Source organism: Anopheles merus, chromosome 2L (genome assembly GCF_017562075.2).
Source record: "Anopheles merus strain MAF chromosome 2L, AmerM5.1, whole genome shotgun sequence".
Lineage (NCBI taxonomy): Eukaryota > Metazoa > Arthropoda > Insecta > Diptera > Culicidae > Anopheles > Anopheles merus.
Window position 1 is genome coordinate 15689977 of NC_054083.1, and position 17029 is coordinate 15707005.

General features: G+C 44.2%; 1 protein-coding gene across 10 annotated transcripts in view; it reads right to left on the bottom strand.

The window, feature by feature from the left end:
- LOC121594384 overlaps positions 1–17029 on the bottom strand; it is a 103667-nt gene that overhangs the window by 16767 nt on the left and 69871 nt on the right. For 8 of the 10 annotated variants that reach the window (XM_041917578.1, XM_041917574.1, XM_041917582.1 and 5 more), the window contains exons 3-9: positions 13605–14361; positions 11951–12001; positions 11164–11301; positions 8933–9055; positions 8609–8841; positions 7925–7976; positions 2179–3603 (exon numbers count right to left, since the gene is read on the bottom strand). In XM_041917578.1, coding sequence (XP_041773512.1) covers positions 2179–3603; positions 7925–7976; positions 8609–8841; positions 8933–9055; positions 11164–11301; positions 11951–12001; positions 13605–13712 — 2130 coding nt within the window. In that variant the 5' untranslated portion in view covers positions 13713–14361. The remainder of the gene's footprint in view (positions 1–2178; positions 3604–7924; positions 7977–8608; positions 8842–8932; positions 9056–11163; positions 11302–11950; positions 12002–13604; positions 14362–17029) is intronic. The other 2 variants (XM_041917579.1, XM_041917583.1) reach the window with 2 other exon arrangements.

Sequence of the window (17029 nt, forward strand, 5' to 3'; positions counted from 1 at the left end):
GGGGACGCGCTTGTTTGGACTTGTTTGATGTTTGATGGTTTTAATGTTGCTTATTGACGTTTGCAAAAGAGCTTTTTGCGCGGTTTTTGGTGGAAAAATTTTAATTTGTGCAACAGCGTAATGTAATCAAATTTGTGAACGAACCTTAATTATTACGACAGCGAGAGAGAGAGAGAGCGCACATAATGAGAGGGATAGCTTATACGGGGGTAAATGAGCAAACAAAACGTTGATAAAAGTTATTTGAACGCAGCTTAATCGCAGTGGAAAATATATAATGAGTTGGCAAATGTTGTTCACGTATGCTTGATGCAAAAAAGGGTAAGGGCCTAATTTCTATATGAAGCTATTGGGAAGCAAAGAGAAATGCACACACACACAAACACAAACACTCACAAGCGTTTATACTGGACTAACGTTTAATATATAAGAGATAGTATAATTACATTATACGAACGCACTAAAGAGACAGACACACACACAAAATCACGCGCGCACACATGAGGACGCACGCATAGACGCAAACAGATGCACACATTGGTATAATTACTAATGAATAATTCTAAATACACGATATCATGAAATTTGAGATCAATTCAAATTGAGATTCACTTTTATATAATTTCGCAGCAGGAAGGTTACACTGTGATAAGTGTAAGTGATACTATAATAATCACTTGGATCTATTTTTTGCTTTCTGAATCACTGTTATGACGAGGAAGCCATGACGACGGTAGTATAAGCAGTATGTGGTGGCTATTTTAATTGTAATTACTCGAGCTATCTCGTTATCTTGTTTTCTTCAGCACCGTCTATGACCTTGCATTACTTCTACACAATTAAGCTTCTGCAGTACCACCGTAAATGGATAAACGTTTACAATCAGTTTGCGATAAAGAGAGCGTAAAATGCAGGCACAAAATCTGCAGCAGAACTGCAATAAATGGAACTACACTGCATTTGACTTTTTTGACGGAAGAAAAGACTAGATAAAATGAGTTTACTTTTAGGTGGATGAAGAGGGAAATAAACATTTTAATGGAATAGAATACCAAGAAAAAGGGAAATTTTCTCCCCCTTCTCTGCATAACGCCAAGCAAAACGTACAAAACGCAATGGTAAATTAATTGTAATGAACCGAAATCTTACAGCTACGGTGAAATTACACTCCAGCACATTCGCCGGAACTCGAATGCTATCTCACAGCCGGACGAGTTCATCAGCAATGGCCAATGCAATGGCACAATTTATCTTACCGAATGGCCGCCGGCGGGGCGCAGCGCAACACGCAGCACACAAAGTTTTAAAATCCCAAGAAAACAGTGGATCTCATGTTGCTCATGTCGGTGGTGGTGGAGCTTGAAGAACTTTGCAACTCTACCAACGGCAAAAGTTGGAATTAAAGTTTCCACCTCAATGGTAAACTTTTGTATCGTTACGGGCTTTCGTTCCTGGGAAACGCAAAGCAAAGGACCAAGCTTGGCCCAAGGAGCAGGGGAGGTACGAGTTTTCCATTAGCCATAGCCACACAAGAGGAGACGACCACTAAAGAGGCTAAGGGAAGATCCTACGATCTTTCACCGGTCTTCTTCCTTTGACCGAAACGTGTTTTAAATTTTTGATGACCTGTTTCTTCTGCGAATGGCACTTTCGCAGAAAGGGAGGGAGGTTTTCGGTAGAACTGGACAAGCATCAGAAGCAGAAAGTTTTTGTACCTCATCCTTTCGCCAAACCGATGCTCGCCCAAAAGGATCGAACGTTTGACTTATCGATTTGGTACGTGCGAGCGAGCCAGCAAAATTGCCACACTAGAGCCAGTACTAGCGGCAACCCGTGTGGTAGTGGTTAACATAAGTTGCAATAAATTATTAACGGTTTAGTTTTAAAAACAAAAAATATGCAGCTAATGCAGCCTGCTGAAGCCATTTCATTCGAGGGAAACGTAAGTTGTGTCGTAGTTTCTGTATGTGTCAAACCGAAGAGGAAAAACAGAACGGAAAAGTATGTAACACAAAACCCTTTGACAGAAGATTCAGCCATCCACGTCTCGCAAACCCGCTGAAGTGTTGCCCTTATTTCCCTCCCCCCCCCGCATATTTTTTAGCGGTTAGTCCCCACACCAGCCTAGACACAGGGGTTGTCCATAAGGTTGATGTGTTGATGGCAGTGTTAGCTTACCTTCACCAATGGAACGGAAGCGAAAAGGTTAGTAGAGCGAGTGTTAGTAGCGGAAGCGGAAGATGCCGGCGTGGTGGTGGTGGTGGTGGTTGCTGTGGGATTTGTTGGCTCCTCGGAAACGGTGGTACTGGTGGTAGAGGCCGTGGTGGTGGTGGTGGTGGTCACTGGCATAGTTGCCGGAGAAGTTTGCAGCTCTATCAACTCCGTAGGAATCGTTTTAGCTCTTGCGGACGTTGCGGTTGCCGTGATCGTTGTCATTGTTGTCGTCTTTGCTGCACTTCTTGCTGGAGTGGAAGACAACGTTGTCGTCGTTGTCGTTGTCGACGGGTCAAGTTTGGTCGGTGGAACGAGGCGGGATTGGGCGGTTGGGTTGATTGTGCCGATCGTTGTTGTAGTGTCCGATCGGGACGGTGCATCCTCGTCGGCGTCAATCGAGCTGACCACCGGTGTGATAGCCGGATGTGGAAGCTTTGTGGTGAACAATGATTCGTCCGTGTGTCGCCTCGGCACGGTTAAGGTGGAGACGGCTTGGGTTGGGCTCGTCCTGGGCTTACTGTTCGGCGTGGTAGCCGGAACTTGCTTTGAGGTAGTGGGCATCGGGGGTGTGGTGGTCTTCTCAACTGTCACGTACTGTGGCTTTACGGTGGTCGGCGATCTGTTCACACTCGCCGGCAGTGTGGTTGTGGGGCTGGTCGCCGGTTGTCGCTTCTCCGGCTCTGGCTCCAGCGGTACGAACCTGTCCAGCTGGGGCTGGGTGCTGAAATCGTAAAACTTGGGCCCCCGCACGACATCTTCGATCACGTAATCGTCCCGGAACACCTCATCCTGCAGCCGCTCGATTTCTGGCAGCAGCAGCTCCGTCTCGACGATACGCTCGATATCGATGCGCTTGTGCTTCGCCTTGCGGGCGAGCAGCGTTTCTTCGTCCTTTTTGAGCTGCTCGTTGTTGGCGATCGTTTTGCTAATGGTCGACTCGAGCTGGGACACGCTCTCGCGCAAATCGGGCGGCGTGAAGGGGTGGTCGGCCATGTGCGACGATTCGGTCGCCGGCTGGAAGGCCCGATCCGACTGGTGCGTGTGGGCGAGCAGTGCGGCGGCTTGCTTTTTTGCCGACCGTTCCTTCACCTGATCGTACAGGCCGTGGTTGTGCTTGCGCTTGGGTTGCGATGGTTGCGTGGTGGCGGCAGTGATGGATGGCGCTGTTACCGATACCATTACCGGGGACTTCCGGTGCTCCCCGGTCGCTGCACCACCACGCGGCCATGGTTCCGCCTGCTTCTCGGCACTCGCATGATGGCGATGCTGTTGTTGATGGTGATGTTGTTGATGATGGTGCGTTTCCACCGTATGGTCGGGATTGTTAGTAGTATGCTTGTTAGTGGGGTGTGTTGGCGAGCTGTGGTGCTCACCCTTGGTGCTATACTGCTGTGCGCGAAGCATCGACATGAAATTGCCAAAATTTGATCGGATTTGAAATGGTTTGGTTTGTGCGAAGCGTCGGGAGCAATATCGATTTCCGAAGGGACACAAAACATCGAGAAGGGAAACGACATTGTACAGCAGACGAAGACAGTGATGGGTGAGAGCACAAAGATAGAAATGGGAATAGAGAGAAGAAATAGAAAGAGAGAGATAATGTAAGGAAAGAAATGTTATGTAGAGAGAGAGAGAGAGAGAGAGAGAGTACAGGAAATGGTAAGGATGAACTTCACAGTGTTGTACCCGTTAGCAAAGAATTTGCTGCAAAACACAAGCGAACGCACTCACAAGTAGCTTCCAGTTAAGGTGAAAGATGTTTCCTTGCAAACCACCAACACAGAACAATACTCAGACACACGAACACACACACACAACTACACACAAACGCACGCACAAACACACATTCTGGCATACAAGAAAAGCTTCAAAAGCGCACACTTGAACAGTTTGTACCATCGGCAGAACACAACACGACGTTTTGCTTGGGAGCTTTTTTTTGTTTTTACGCAAAAACCAATGAGTGGGTGTGAGTGAGTGTGGGTGTATTTTGTGATAAGCACGGCCGGCATTTGTTTGGTGAAACTTTATGCAATTGTGCACAAGTGACAGGGGCACAATTGAGGGGTTTTTTCACGGGCGGACACAGACAAACAAACAGAGCAGGGAAAATGGTGTGATCCCGAGGGCGAAGACTTGACTCAAGGCGACACTGCTGTGCTGTGCGATACGGAAAGACAGAAAAAGAGATATAGAGAAAGGCAGTGCGAGGGATTGACTGGGAGAGAGAGAGAGCGAGAGCGAGATAGAAAGATGTAAAACAAAACAGGGCTGAATAGTAGGGCAGAGCTGTAGAGAAGAATGGACAGAGAACGGGAGGAGAGAGTAAGAGATTGCTAGTTTGTATGGAAATTAATTCAAATAGCAAGTGAATACTATCAGGACGTGCACGCTTTTCAGGATTGTTGGGAATTGGAAAGTAAAAAAAAAAATAAAAAAAATAAACGCAAACAAAAGGATTTTGTTGGAGGGCAGCATACGGCGGCAGCTTGTTGCTGGGGAAGCTGTAACATAACAAAAAATACAGAATGTGGATGGAGGGGATGTATCGTGTTCCGCCATGCCTTCTGTCCGACAAACCGGAGTACTACGGTGTCGATTACGATTGCGTTAGTGGTGCTCGTTTATTGATTGGCAATGGAGTTCCGGGGAAAACCCAGGGATTAACGACAGTTCAGCCGGCGAACAAAACCTTTATGTTGCTATCGTCACGCATAGCTGGGCCAATAGTTGATTTACCATTAGCGATAATGGCGCCCTGTCAGCGGGTCCCGCCACTCGACCGACAAACACCAAGACGCGAACGGTGCTGGGCGCCTCCATCCCTTGCGCCCGATTCTACGGAAGGATGTAATTAATTTCATCCTTTTACGCGCTCTCACGCAAACAATGCAGTGCAATGCAAAAAAACCCGAAGTTTGTGTGTTGTTTGCGTCTCTCTTGCTCTCTTTCACACTCTATCTGAACCGTTGCGTTGCTTTCCGTCCTTGAAATATATTTCCGCACAGGTTGGTGCTTCGTCGGATGATATCATTTTTGTGGATGGTTTCCATATTAAAACGATTAAGTAAGAGAAATGGAAATAAAGAAATCCAGATGACTTTATTTGAGCTTTTATAAAGCATTCCGGAGTTTTTCAGTGTTAACAATGGTGCAAAAATGGCTTATAACATTTGCATATAACTTCAAGCAAAAAATGTCGAAAGGAGCTTTTTATATTCATCTATTTATTTCTTAAAAAGGGCATCGTGCGGACCATTTCATATGAATGCCGCAATAAAAATATGTTCACCGAAGAAAAGCCAAATCTTTTGACGATGCTGATGGCCAACAAGGCTTCATAATCATTACGGCACAATAGCAGACAATAAAATATGCTCTTTGTGAAATCCCCATGTTTTGAAAATGGCACAATTCATCATAGAAACATAGTCTTTTCCAACAGCGGCACTCTGATAAATTGAAGACCCATGGCCGCACTAGTATGCGTGTAATTCCTGACATTTTCGCGGTATTATAAAAAAAAACGAGAAAATACCCACTGCAAAACGGCCCCGTCCAGCAGGTTGCGCCGTCGGCGTGATAAATAACAAAATGGCAAAGAAAGCGACAACGATCGCGCTCCGCAAATGCCAACCGAACGGTCGAATGGGTTCGGGAAGAAAGGACGCACCGCACAGCCTGGTCACATTGACCGTTTGTCGTTAATCGAGCAGCAAAAAACAAAAAAAAAAGTTAGCAACTGGTTGATTGTTCAGTTTGCCTTCTATTCCGTTGTGCAATAGGCATGGCCAGTGTGGAAACGATATGGGGAGAAACCGTTTAAAAGCGGCTGAGCGGATGGGACAAAGTAAGGTGGTTCACGTGGCGGGAAGGTCGAGATGATCGAGTGGCAGAGAAAACAACCAAAGAGAAAGAAAAAAGGTTTTGAAAAGCTCTAGGAAGGAGCAGAAACTTGTTCTACGTAACACGCAACCATAACAACAACGAAACGGAAAAATGTAAAAAATTGCAATGGAACGAAACGGTTGCAATAAACGGAAGTAAAAACGGTTGTGACAAACGTAAAAGGAACATGAAGCACGGATCCCTTTTGTTTGTATCTTTTCTTTCATTGTTTTTTCTGATAAAATTCTCGGAAACCCGATGTCATTTAGTAGAATAAATGTTTAAAGTTATTGAAAAATATACTAATGCAAGAAAGGACAAATAAAAAGGAAGATACAATAATGAACGCTAATTGCTAGAAAACGAATCAACAGCTTAAAACGAGAAACACACTTAAAACAAAACCTGATGGGTTAAAAATCAATATAAACACTATTAGTGTAAGCAGATTACGATGTAACAAAACCAAACAGAACAACTAATCACAACACAAACAGTGAAGAAACGGGTGCACTAGAAGAAAACCATCCCAAAAACTTTGTTTGCAGACCTCTAATGTATCGTTTTGTGGAATTTTGGTGTAGTAGCAACGGTACTCTTCGGCTACGAGTGTACTTGTATATGTGAACAGCTATGTATAGGTAATATCAGGCACTAATAGTTGGACTTAATGTAATATTCACACACGCATTTCCGATTTGCAAATTAGTGTACGGATAAACAGGGAGCCTCTCTGGTTGTTAGTATACTGATATTTGGGGTTGTTAAATATTAGCCCCCAACTGCCATTCAAACAAGCGCTAAAGGTGTGGCAACGATATCTAGCAAACACGGGAATCGCGAGCAACTTTACATCAAAACAAACGCTAATCGATAGATAAGGGTTAGTGGAAGGAAGATCCCTATCGAGAGATGTACATAAAGTACGCGCAAAAGGGAAAATGGTCCAATTGGTACGGTGCACTCTGTACAGGGTTGGGTAATGGTTATGGCCGAAACGGTTGGAAAAGGATATAATCGCGCTCGCCTGAATTGAATATGGTGGTTTAGCAACGCGCGGTAATGGACTCAATTAGAAGCGTAATTGCGAGGCCACCCACCATCGTGATGGAGCGCCCCATAGGAGGGTGAATGGGAAAACGGTCCGGGAAAATGTTTCACAACTAATTCCCGCGGAAAGAAAGAAATCGGTGTCGGAAAGTTATTTTCTACTGAATGACGAGCCTGTGGGAGTGTGTGTGAGGAGGCAGAGTTTAGGGAGGTGGTGATGGAGGTGAAAGGAGATCGCAGCGAACGAGAAAATTTATCAATTTATTTGCACTGGACGTGATCGGCACGGAATTGCATTTGAGGTGTCCGAAGTACGCGTTGGAATGAAAGTTGGATCCCTTTCTGGTGGGGTGTGGTGATGGGTTGATGAAGGGAGAAACAAGTTTGCTAAACGCACCACAGGAAATGTGGCGTCGAGCGGTGAATTTTGATCATCATTTAGGTGTATATGTTTCTTTTACATGTTCGACCTCACAGTGCATGGACTATTTGGGAGAGTGGAGATGGAGCATTTTACGGCACCTCTCCGTGCTGGAGCTTTTAGTGGGGGGAAAAAGGGGGATACCATTTCCGAGCAGGGAACGACGGTGGTGGTAGTTGTTGTTGTTGTTTGTTAGAGCGGACCGGAACAAAACGGGGAATAACGCGGTACGGTGAAGCATTGTAAACAAGTGTTAGATATTATCGGAATGGGTATCATCGTCATTAGTGCGAGGTTATTACTGCTATGGTATATGCTAAGGGCAATAGGATGGTTATCGTGCAAACTTACCTCACTGGAACCGTGATGGTGTCGGTGGGCATGAGGAACTTCCGTCGTTTCGCTGAAGATTGAAACAAAAATCACGCACGAATAATGAGAAAAGAGGAAAAAAATACCAAACAGAAAAGTTGACCGAAAAACGCGTCATTGCAATTGATCGACAAATGATCGATTGATTGATTTCTATCAAATATTTGTTGGGAATGGTTCATCCATTATGATAATAGGAATAAACCATAGAAAGAATAGAAACATAATTGTAATAAGAATAACGATATTTGAATTTAAAATTTTCAAGGATTAATATTGTTAGGTAGATGGCTGTTTTAATTGTGTTTGTAGTGTTATCAAGTATTATTGTTGTATTTTTTCATGATATTCAGCTGTGCTCACTTATTGTAGAGTAAATATTAGAGTCCTCATCCAGTTTGCTAACAATACATCAACACGAGAATATATGCTGAATATATAACAGGCTAGCTACTTGACTTACTACAGTCGATCTATGTATTTCACAGTAATAATTCAACAATATTATACATAATCACAGGACGTAAATACGGTCGATTCATATTTTTCGTAGATACATTTCAAGACATGTGATTATTGTTATTTGAATTAGTTAAATTTACTCAAAAGAGTATTTGTATTAGAGATGCATTCATTCACTCGCAAAACCAAAACTGCACTTACCCTTCATCGTCATCTTCTGCAGCTTCATCGTCGTCGTAGTCGTAGTAGTCATCGTCTGGATCCATCTCACGCTTGATTCTCTTATCACTTGCAACCGCACCACCGGTCTGCTCCTTCCAGATGATCCACCAGCCAAAATCCATACCGGTAAGGTCACGTAGCTCGGCCAGCTGCGTGTTCACGTTGCGCACCGTTTCCTTGGCACTCGATGACATCTTCTCGCCGCATCCAACCTGTACAGGGTATGGGGAAGTTAGCGCGTAAGTTAAATACCTAAACCAAAAGGAGAAGGCAAAAGCATGCCAGAATGCAGCGCCCGCTTACCGGAAATCCAATCCAACCCAGCGATTTTCCAACCGTCCGCGAAGGTTTCTTGCCGTGCTGGAGGGCTTTTTCCACCATCTTGTGCAGGTCGTTACTCGTTGCATCTCGAACAATGATCGATTCCTGCGGACGGGAGAGATCCCAGAAAGCATTAGGAAAATTGTTGCTAGATAAGACGAAGCGGCATGGCTTTGTGCTCGTTCGAAGCTAGGAAGAGTACGTGTGTTCTGACGAACAATCGATGCAATAACATAATGCGCGTGCATTTTAACGACCCATCCGCTAGCGACCGTGGTACTGCACATCGTTAGCAGTGGCTGGAGTGGAAACAACGTTCAGGCTAAGGCATCGACAGCGGGTAGAAGAGAATGGAGCGACTGAACGACAAGTACGCCAATAACTCAACCTCATATTGAACAAAGTTACAAAGAAAGGGTGTGGCAGCATAGTTCAAAGTGGGTGAGGGTTTAGGAAAAGAAAACTGATTCGCATTCCAGCCATCCTCTTCCCTTTCTTGTGGCAACACTGCCATTTGGGTTTGGCTGCTTTACATGCAACTATGCAAGATTGCTGTTCCGGGGGACGATATCTGGGCCAGCAGCGAGACAGCGCGAGTGCGCTCAGCCAAGCAGAAGACAGACATCGGACAGCGTACGACACCGGATCCGGATCAAATGAGCTCGTTTCGGTGTTTAATCGTTCAAGCATAAAAGAAGCATCGTGCCCGACCGTCTGTCGGGTGGGGGTCAACCCCACCCTCTGTTGACTCGTTTCCGGCGGGGCGAGAATAAAGAAAGTGCTGCTGCTGAACAGCAGCTATCGCTTTTGCTGACTCTGTTATTGGTTGATTTTATGAAGCTCGAAATCATTTGTGTCACCGAGAGAAAGGAACGTCGTTTGCGTTTGCTTAACGCGATGGTGTGAACACATTATTGCTAGTAATTAAGCGTATTACATAGCGTGGAATTAATGCCGGTACGAGATACGAGATGTGCTCGGATAATGTCCAGCACGCTTTATTGCGAGTAAATGGACGGTTTTTATTTTGCACATTGTTGGTGAGGTGAATGAATATCTGCTTACGCACTGTGTTATGTGTATAATTTGTGACAGTTGTTTATTTTTACACTAAGTATTAAAAAAGAAATAGCTTAGTTGTTTTTGTGAAAATTCTTACTATCATAATAGAGAGATTATAGATAAAACCGCCCTGCCAAAATCATCAACTACAGTTTCTACAAACGCTGCTCCAAACATCTCCAAATTTAACAATCAATTACGCAAACACTCAAAAAACTAGATCCAATTTAATTACCATCGAAAGGGATCAAAGGGCCTTCATTAAACGTCCGGTGCTACACTCCGGTAGCCTTCGGACATCCTGATGCCCAAAGTCGTATTCTGCAGCGACATGTCACAGTAGTTTACCATCTGGTGCAGGTGCAAGCATGTCAAAAACTGCACCAAATGCACCGAATGCGGCAATTTGTAATTTACGATCCATTGGCAGGCAGGCAGACTGTGGTAGCGCTGTTGACCTGCTCTAATGGTTTAAATTGCATCTTTTGGAAGGCACGTCATAGAGCTTTCGTACGGCCTCCTATTTGCAGAGCAGAGTGTCCGGCGATTCGGGATTTCCGTTGTGGTACAGTTTCGACGGATGACAGTAACGACATCATTTGGAAGTAATGGCCCTATCACATCTAACTAACTGAGCCGTTAGCTAGATTGATAGGCAGATTGTGCACCAGTGGGAACGGGTGCCAGAGCGTTCTGCTTTACCCGTTGCTTTGGGCAACCGATACAACATTTCGGTTGGATTGATTCCAAGGAATCGAGAAACGCCGCTCAGTTTGGAGCTAAAGTGAACGACTTTGAAGAATGTTAATGGATCATACGTCCATTCGAAGAAGTGAGCAAAGCACTGCCAGATCAGTCAAGCAAGAGTGAGGTAATAATAAGATTAAGCATCTGGATAAATGAACAATTTCCATTACGTCGGTGATAATGAAGTCTAAGCTACTTCGGGTGCGTTAACGACCGAACAGGCAGGTTTGTGTATGTGCTATAAAATGATTTAAATTTGAGCCACAGCATTATCCGCTACAAGAACTAAAACTTTAATTCTTAACATTTTCCCACGCTATCGATTTTCCAGCGAGGGGGGGGGGACAGGTACTCTAGTGGCAGCCCAGTTCTGTTTGAAATTCCATCGAAATCCAGCAACTTACCTCGGGGACTAAGAAATATTCGGCCAGCTTACTGATTGTGCGTTGCTTCAGGCTTGTCTGGACGTGTTTCCAGCTCTTCGCCCGGAGTATCAGAGAAAGTTGGATTGTGCTTTCCGTTGGCAGACAGCGAACACCGGCCTGTAACGAGCGGGAACGGAGAACAAAAAAAAGAAAAACGTTTAGAAATGCGCTGAAACACCGAGTTAATTGATGAACTTGGCTCTTCGGTGAGTGAGAAATAAAGCCGTGGCTTTTGGACACGTTGCGTGTGTAGCAGACGAAATTAAATCCCCTGCCAGGCCATCGATCAATCTCGAGCGCCGTGAGCCATGTCTTGCGGGTAGAATCTTTGTCCCGCGGGGGCGCCGACCGATCGATGGCTGACACGGGCAGGGGCATGATGGGCAAACGCGGAAAATGACTGTAGGACGGTGAGTGATGGCTTGTGTCTTGTTTGTGTTTGTGGGTCGTGTTGAATGTAGGTGACAGCGACTATTAAAACTATATTAAGTTGCATCGAACTGCTTTACAAAACGGTACCATATAATTATGTTACTGTGTGGGAAGAATACACTGATTCTAATATTTCATTTATTTGAATGATTTTTGAGAAATAAGTTTCAATTATTGTTCATAGTATTTTGAGAAAATGAAGAACAAATTGTTTCATACAATCACGCAAATATGTTTTATCTACTAACACATAACTATATCTATCATGTTTCATTCATGATTGTCTCCAACCAAGATGCTACCATAAGTTTATGGAATAAATTTAACCACTTACCTTCGAAAATTTCGGTTGGCTATCTACTTTTGTAGGTTCCGCGGCAATCGGCTGCACCCGGTCACGTTTATGATTGCGATAAAGATGATAACAAAAACAGATACGGAAAATAAAAACAAATTAAATCATTAATTCTACGATACGGAAAGCCAGCAGCAGTCACGGAAGAAGAACACAGTTCGGTAAATGATTAGCACGGTTAACAACATCGAAGCGCGATGCCGTGCCACATGTGTGTGTGTGTGTGTGTGTGTGTGTGTTCGTTTTATTACAAGGTGTAAAATCATTTCTCCATTTAGATAGCGATCAGCACGATGGGGAAGAATTAATTTGATTCGAACTGTTAGAAGGCGCCAGAAGCAGTTCGCCTATTCCGACCCGAAACCGTGCATAGATTTGAATAATTTTTCCATTCATATCCATCTCGCGATCTCACTTGCCTCTTACGCTTTTGGTTGCTGCTTTGAGATTCCACAAAAAACAAGCTCGAATCAGCAGGAAAAATAGATGATAAACCATTCCGCACCATATGCATATTGCGTCCGAAGACCGCAACGTAAAAGAAAGCGGAAAAGAAATCTCCTAACGGTACGTGAGCAGAGCCTTAGAAGCAAAAAAAAAAAAAGTAAAATCTGAGCAACCAAGAGGGCAGGAAGATTCCGGCATTCCGGGTCCAAAATCGCTATGCAAATCAAATTTTCCCTCGTTTATCAGTGGGCCACCAACCACCACCGTTCCCTCCCTAAGGGAGCCCGTTCCCCCGTTCGCTCAGATGAAGCGCGTGCACACGCCCCCGGAAGTCACGCATTTCGTCGTGCACCTCTCGCGTCTTTGGCGAGCCCAAGCGTCCGTTCCGGTGCGCCGTTCGATAGCCCAGCCAAAGCTGCCCGTTGCGCCAAGTCAAGCGAATTTAATTGATTTACAAATTGTTTTCTGGTGGTCTATGTTTGTGTTTCCTCGTGGTCGTGGAAGAATGGCAGCGAATGCTTGCGTTAGCATTCTCGTTCTCGTGTTTTTAGAGTTTGATAAGCTTCCGGAATGCGATGCCGTGGATGGGAGAGAGGGAGTAGCAGCAGGGAGCCGACACCTTGGCGCATTTGATTGGCATTTTGATAATTAAGTTTTGTGTGTGCCTCTTTTCTTCGGAAAGCTGTTGTAGGCCGACCGGTTGGGACGATGGGAAGTTAACAGTGCGGGAGCGCGAACGCAAGAAGGGGCTCGGGAGATAATGAGTGAAAATTGGTAGAGGAAGGAAGAGATTGGTGGGGAAAAACTTTATCATTTCTGCAAAATAAAAAAAATGAAAGCCAAGGTAAAGAAATGGCAGAGCCAGTACTGTAAACTGATTGTAACCGGGACCCGGAAAAGGCGGCAAAAAGGATTGACTGGAAGGTAGCATAACTTTTACCAGAGGTTCATTCCTCAAGGCAATCCAATCCTTCTACAACCATAGGCGAAGAAAAGTATGTTTGAAAGCAAGGTATGCCCACACGCTTGTGTCCGAGCAAGCGGTAAATTGATTTCTGGAACCATCAAAACTTCGCCGAATACGTTGGAGGGCCTTTTTGGGAAGAGTTGAATTGTGCTCTTAAGCTGCCTTACTGCCTTGCCTTAAGCTGTTAGTGACCAGAAGGAGGAACCAAAGACAACTCACCTCAACATCGTCGCTCTGCTCCGGCACGAAGTCAAAGTCTTCTGCGAGTGTAATACTGGTGCATAGTAAAAATATGATACAAAACGTTTCCTGATATCGTAAATTCATTGTAGTAGCGGGGTTGAGTTGTCCGTCGTTTTGTGCTGTTTGGTGGTGTTTCGGTATAGGTCCTCCCGCTTAGAAAGCGCTCGTGGGCATTAGTTAAGACAGTGAGCTAACTAGCTTCTGCACTCTGCGATGTGTGCCGCGTTCGTTGTATTGTTTTCGTTGTTGATAATGGGCAGTTGAACCGGAAGCTCACACGCACACATACACCAAAATGTGCACTTTTACTAGTACTACCAAACCAGAACTCGGTTCACGGTTGTTGACAGCGGAGTCACAACCGCTCTCCTGATGCTAATCTATCACCTTCTGAGTACGGCGACGGACCGCTCTCGTCAATCCATCCAACAGTGATTGATTGATCTCGCCTGCATGGGTAAGGACGTGGTACCCCTTTTTGGATCCGATCCGTCGGCCCGGAATCGGTTAACTGGTAGTGGAGGTGGATGACACGATGTTCGTTTGGTAGATCACATGTGCGGTTGGTTTATAAGCGTTCGCTTATATGTTACGAGATCCGATCAGTTCTTTCGCGCAGTGCTACTTGTTGTTCTCGACGTGATATGTTGATTTGTCTTTGGAAGTTCTCGACCTGGAGTAAACAACACTAGATGTTTTTCATCCGGAAGACGAAGACGTTCGTGGTGAATATCTGGAAAGAGAGATTAAGAGAAAGCATTAAAACATTAGTCATTATGTGTAGAGTACGATAGATTTTGAGTCGTGATCGAAAGATGGATAATGTTGATGACTGTCATTATAGGCATAAATGTGTTTAATCTATCCATCGAGGCTGAGAAAAGGGTCGCTTCATTCATAGACTGTAGGTGAAATGGGTGGAGAGCATTTTGTTGCAATGTCTGAGAAGTTAAAGTAGAGGCAGAATTGCATTTTGGATTAATTGATGCATATTTAACTAGAAATAAGAACTAAATATATGCACAATATCCACAATTCTACAGCTTTTAACAGTTGTGCCAGTCGATTTTGTTTTGTTTGTTTGTTGCCAGTCGATTGTGTTTTGTTTGTTTTGTTTTGTAGTGTAAGAATTGTTTTAAACACATCTCTATAACAGCATTTGTTTTTTTAAAACATATCTTTTTGGATCACAGTGCATTAGGAAAAAATATTATTGTTTTGGTTTTAGAGCTTTCACAACAAAATTTTGCTTCCTGAAGCATTTTTTTCAAGTGCAATAGCTCAGTATGTTTTCATCAACAATGGTACGGTCACGGCAGTGCTCTCCATCCAGAGGTCCTTATCGCGAGAGAGAGCGAGTTTAAATGGCAACAAACTCATTAGGCAGTAGGTAAACCCCCACTCCCCACCGCTGGTCATTACAAACTGATGGGGTAGTTCATTCCAATGTCAAACTGGCGTCATCACAGTGCCCGTGCGTTAGTGATTAAGGCGTACTCTCTACTACGACTAGCGCACCGCCTTCCGTGGATGACTAGGCCGAAGCATGAGATAATACGCCTGAAATAAACTTTCACCGGCGTTTGGTCGATTTTTATAGTGATTTGTTGTACTTAACCCTAACAACACAGCTACACATTATCGCTAGTTGCTAGTTGTATGTTTGGCAAACAAACCCCTTCTGCACAACGGCAGTCTGCTGTTCCACCCATTCCCGAGAACTTTTTTTCGTTACTGTCTGGCGTCATTTAGTTATCAATGTGAGCATCGAACATAGTTCACCACCGCATAATACTTCCGCGATTATGACACAGCCCCATATTGAATAATCACTCCCAACACGTTCCCGTACTTTGTGCGCACGTGTGTGTGTGTTATCGCGTTGAAGGTACGTAGATGACGAATATCTATTTACGCCCTGCTTTCAAATTAAATAGACAAACTAAATTCTTGCGCCACGCCACGCTCAAATGCAGAGGGAGAATTGAAGAGAGCTGAATGAATGGAAACACCTCTCCGACTCCTATGTCTACAGATACATGTTCCCTCTATTTTTATCACATTTATCACCAGCGCCTGTCAACCATTTGTCCGCAGCCGCGAAATGACACCTCTGTGCGTTGACCGTGGCGCTAAGTGACGCGAACATGTCCATCAATTCCATTTACAACGACTTCCCATCGTTTCGTTTTTTTTTGTTTTCACTACCACTTCTCTTCGGGTGGCGATTGTTGTCGCTCACCTTTCGCCCCCGGCATTGGCAAAACAATTGATACGGTGTTAGATTACGCTGCGGGATCGATTTACACTTTTTATTTGCTAATCTTAATTGACAAGTTGTTAAAACAGCACATCAAAACGGGAAGTCACTACCAGTAATTGACAGTAAGAGATGCAGATTTACGTTTAAAGTTCCAGGAATTCTACAATATTATTGATTTAATAGATGTGAACCCTCAGCAGAACGCAGATTTTGCTGGTGTAGCAATAAATGAAGCACAAATGTGAGTTTAATAGAAATGTTTGAATTGGAAAACTTTATTTTTATTTTTTGTAACAGTTTACACCAGTCCAATTGCTCAACCTCGTTTGTATGTAGGTTGCGAGATGGGTTTTTAATAATTAAAAGCCATTAGCAAATTGCCAGCAAACACAAACGGTGGTCCCTGCATGGAATGCATTTGCAAATTAAGTAAGTGAGTGTTCGCTCAGCCGGTTTACGGCGGGCAGAATGGAACAGGACAAATAAACTGAGCAAAGTTGCTGTATGCTGGAGCCACCGCCGCGAGAATGGGGCCATGGGAAATACCATTAATTATTTTACTTCCTTTATTTATGCCCCAGTTTGTCACACCGGGTCGGTCGTCGCAGTCTAGTGTAGAGGCGTTAATGTGGGGAGAATATTGAAGGATGCTTAAAACGTAAGAGAGTTGGCAGCGCAAAAACGAAAACGCTCTGAATGGGAACAACCGACCATGACAAACGAAAGAAAATAATCAAATTGAAACTCTGTAAACACATGGGGCAAAGCCACCGAATGGGTCACTAGTTTCTTGTTGCATCCACCAGAGACACAGCCGTTCTTTCATGGAACAGATTGGATGGTGCATATTCAATGGTGTGGTTTAAGTCAGTATGCTTTGTGTAAATCTAGTAAATCGGAATCAGCGAACAGCGTACTTGATTATTACGAACAGCCTAATTCTGTACGTATAAAAACGGTAGGACTGCAGCGTGTATGAAGAGTATGAAAAGAATTTGCCCGAATGTGCCAAGATCGTTAGAACAATCACGATAGTTAATTATAAGTTTTAACATTTTCATATCATAATTACGGTTCCGACATAAAATTGATCACTAAACATCCATTTATTTAGTAAAAATCAATCGGGGTGTTTAAT